General features: G+C 43.8%; 1 protein-coding gene across 1 annotated transcript; it reads left to right on the top strand.

Moving 5' to 3' along the window:
- Positions 1-1552: 1552 nt before the first annotated feature.
- On the top strand, positions 1553-2353 carry LOC123404519 (probable calcium-binding protein CML20). The gene has a single exon (XM_045098449.1). The coding sequence runs from the start codon at positions 1614-1616 to the stop codon at positions 2121-2123; it is 510 nt and encodes a 169-aa protein (XP_044954384.1). The 5' UTR covers positions 1553-1613; the 3' UTR covers positions 2124-2353.
- The last annotated feature ends 1448 nt before the right edge of the window (positions 2354-3801 follow it).

Here is a 3801-nt window from a genome sequence, read left to right as displayed (position 1 = left end):
TATCTTTTATATCCAACTCCGAAAAGCATCACAAATAAGATTATTCCCATCCTTAGAAACTTTGTGAAACTAAAGTTGTTTACAAAAAAGTAAAACTACAAGTATCTAGATAAAAAAATGGAAGGAAAACTTTGTCATTCATGAAAAAGATGTCATGTTTTCTTGATTTTAGCAACTTAATGTTACTTGGCGACTCCTATGAAATGAAGACATAGAGAAAACTTCATTCAAGTATGAATAATTTTTTGGACAATTAAGCGGACTATAGGCTTTTACGCTCTCTATGTAGCTTTTGCACTAACATGTTTTATATTACGTCAATTTGAACTTGCTTGCTCTATTCAATTGCCTGGATTCTCCATTTAATTTGAGAGAAAAATAAAATTCTTGTTCGTATAATCGATAGACAAAAAAAATGCCGACTACCGGATTTGTATCGACAACCCTCGCATTACAAATGTGGAAGGACTAAGAATAGATTGCTAGGCTACTTTGTTTAGCATTTCAATCACCTACTCTTTTTTCTTTATTTAATCTGTCTTTAGGCAGAGACATCACATCTTATATTATACTCCGTTTGTTCAGTATTATCACGCGGCGTCGAGTCTGCATACATATTTTCTCCATTTTCATTTATCAGGGATTAATTTGCAACAACATAAAAAATTGACAGATTCCGTTATTAGGGGAGGGATCGACACTAAATTAGTCGTCAAATGTTTTGAATTATAGGGCAAAGGAAAAAAGCCTTATATTTGATACGGAGGGGGTTTACATATTATTAGGGGAACCATGCCTAAATTAACAACCCATACATGGCTGTGTGCATGATCACCAAAATCAAGGGCCACTATGGATTTCAGATCTCTTCTTGCATTAGTTTGGCAAAATCTTTGTCAGAAGTGTACTCGTTTTTCTTACTGATTCACAAGAAGGTTTATTGAGTTTAATTGGCTACCTAGTTTAGTTAGCGCCGAGCACACCGTTCTTGTTAGACTTGAACCTGGGTCTTAGGGGTAGATGTACAAAACCCCAACCACTGCACCACTTCGATGTTGTTTGTAGTTTAACGGCTCGCCCGTTGAAAAACCAATCACGGCGCAGCGATTTTTGAAAAAGAAACACGAGTTATTATTTTTCACTTATGGATGGCATGGTGGGTAATTTATGACAACTTCAAGGGTAAGAATGAAATGTTTTCCTATTTAGTCATTTAAAGAGGGACGGCGGGTTAATTATCTGAAAAGCGAAGGACTGTTTTGCAAAAAAGTCACGACGTACAGGGGAGAGACTAGGGAGAGAGGAGAGATTTCATAGCCGTGCTGCATACAGCATCGGTAATAAAATCCACCACACGTCTTTAGAGCAAGTTTGTGGCTGAGATGGACACGGAAACAATATTTAGCATACGACACAAACATGCAACGCGCGTTAATTCCAATTTTGTTAACGCGGAAACCAAAACCAATCGGATCCGAGCCCAAACCCACGCGTTTGAGAGAGCCCTTTATATAGGACGGGCTTAAACCCTCTCACCCCAATCCACCAGAGCCCAAAACCCCACATCACAAGTTCACAACACAAGGAAACGCACGCCGCACCGGTCGATCTCCATGGGTCAAGCTGTCTCCGCCGCTTCTTCCTCCTTCCGCCGCAAATCGCGGGCGCCGTCACCGGTTCCTCAGGCCACCGCCCCTCCAGCCGCGAAGGACCACGACCCGGAGCTCGTCCGCATCTTCCGCCGGTACGACACCGACGGGGACGGCCGCATCTCGGCCGCGGAGATACGCGAGATTTGGGGCTGCACGGACGCGGAGGCGCAGGAGATGGTCGCCGAGGCGGACAGCAACGGGGACGGCTTGATCAGCATCGAGGAGCTCGGGGCCCTGCTCAAGGACGGGGGCTCGGAGGACTTGCCCACGGCGTTCGCGGTGTTTGACGAGAACGGCGACGGGGTGATCACCCCCAAGGAGCTGCGCCGAGCGTTCCGCATGCCGCTGCTCGGCGGGGAGGAGCACACGATTGAGGAGTGCTTCAGGATGGTCGCCGCGTTTGACCAGGACGGCGACGGCGTCCTCTCCTTCGACGAGTTCAAGGCCATGATGGCGCCCAAGAGCGCGTGATCCGTTCGCCCTGTGGTCTGGGCATGCTCCTCCCTCGTTCATCGATGCGCCTAGTTATCGGCAAGTGTAACAGCTTTTTACGTTACAAGTTGTGATGGGATTAGTTTCTGGCTAGAATTTGAGAGGATGATTCGGGAATTTAATTCCACCAAATGTTTCGATGTGATTTCCTTATGATGTTCATATTGATCAATCTCGATCCAAGGAAGTTATATATCTTATACGTACGAATCGACCACATTAGGAAGATATAAACCCGATAAAAGAGACGTTACATTCTTTTTCTTCATGTTTTCTTGAATGCAAAGAGTGGTAATGTGGTATCTTAGAATGTACGACTAGATATTTTGATAGATCTACTTGTATGGCTCTTGCGTTAGCACAAAGAGTTCTAGGCTTCTAGCTCCGGGCTGCAGTCACAACATATGTACATCGTTTCTCTTGCGTTTAGGCCATTGCTTCTCTTTTCACATCTCTAGTGCGTTGACTTAGCGTGGGCTCCGGCAACAGCCACTAACGATTTTTTTTTAAGTTAGTAAAGTTTTGAAATTCATGTTTTTATATTTTATTTTTTCTTTTTCATTTTCCATTTTTATTATCTTACATCTTTTAAAAAATTCATTAAAAAAATTCATCGTTGTCAACTGTCTACCATCAAATAAGGGACTACTCTTTTGTCTCTATTTCAAGTTCACCCTCAACTTGCAAGTACGGTTCGACCTTTTTTTGTCTGAGCGGCAAACCCACCATTGATTCGTGACTAGGCATTGACATTCTTGTTTGTTTTTGTTGCAAGTTCATCATCAACTCGTAACTATGGTCTAATTTTTCTCCCACTTCCAAGTCCACCCTCGTAATTGAGGCCCATCCTTTGGTGTCCCAGTTGCAACTTGCAAGTTAACACTTGACTCGCAACTCGAGCTTGATCTTTTTAACCCCAATTGCAAGTCCAACCTCGATTCGCAATTAGGACCCTTTTTTTGTCCCACTTAAAAGTTCACCCATCGACTCATAACCCGGGTCAACTTTTTTCCAGTTCATAGTCCAACACAAGTGGGGTCAACCTTTTTTGTCCTAGTTACAAGTTTATTGTTGACTCGTAACTAGGCTCAACCTTTTTTCCAATTGCAAATCCATCCGCGACTCACACCTGCTGCCCGATCTTATTTTTTTGTCGTTATTACAAGTCTACCATTGACTTGCAACTGTGGTCCGACCTTTTTTTTTCCTTAGATGCAACTTCAGCCTTGAATCGCAACTAGGGTCCGCCTTTTTTTTGTCCTACTTGCAAGTTCATCCTTAACTCGTAACTCGGGTCCGTCCTTTTTATCCTTAGTTACAAGTCCATCCTCGACTCGCAACTCACGGCAACACTTTTTTTGTCCTAGTTGCAAGTCCACGCTCAAAGACTTTTTATTGTCTCAATTGCAGGTCCACCCTTGACTCGCAACTTCTTCCCGACCTTTTTTTGACCCCGTTGCAAGTTCAACCTCGACTCGCAACTCAGGCCCAACACTTTTTGTCCTAATTGCAAGTCCACCCTCAACTCGCAACTCGGGAGCGAACTTTTTTCACCCAATCGCAAGTCCATCCTTAACTCGCAACTCGATCTCGACCTTTTTTTATCCCAGTTGCAAGTACACCCTCGATTTGCAACCGGGGCCAGTGTTTTTACTCA

This window comes from Hordeum vulgare, chromosome 6H, assembly GCF_904849725.1.
Source record: "Hordeum vulgare subsp. vulgare chromosome 6H, MorexV3_pseudomolecules_assembly, whole genome shotgun sequence".
Taxonomy (NCBI): Eukaryota; Viridiplantae; Streptophyta; class Magnoliopsida; order Poales; family Poaceae; genus Hordeum; species Hordeum vulgare.
The sequence above is the reverse complement of the archived record's forward strand: the minus strand, read 5'-3'. Positions and strand labels throughout refer to the sequence as shown.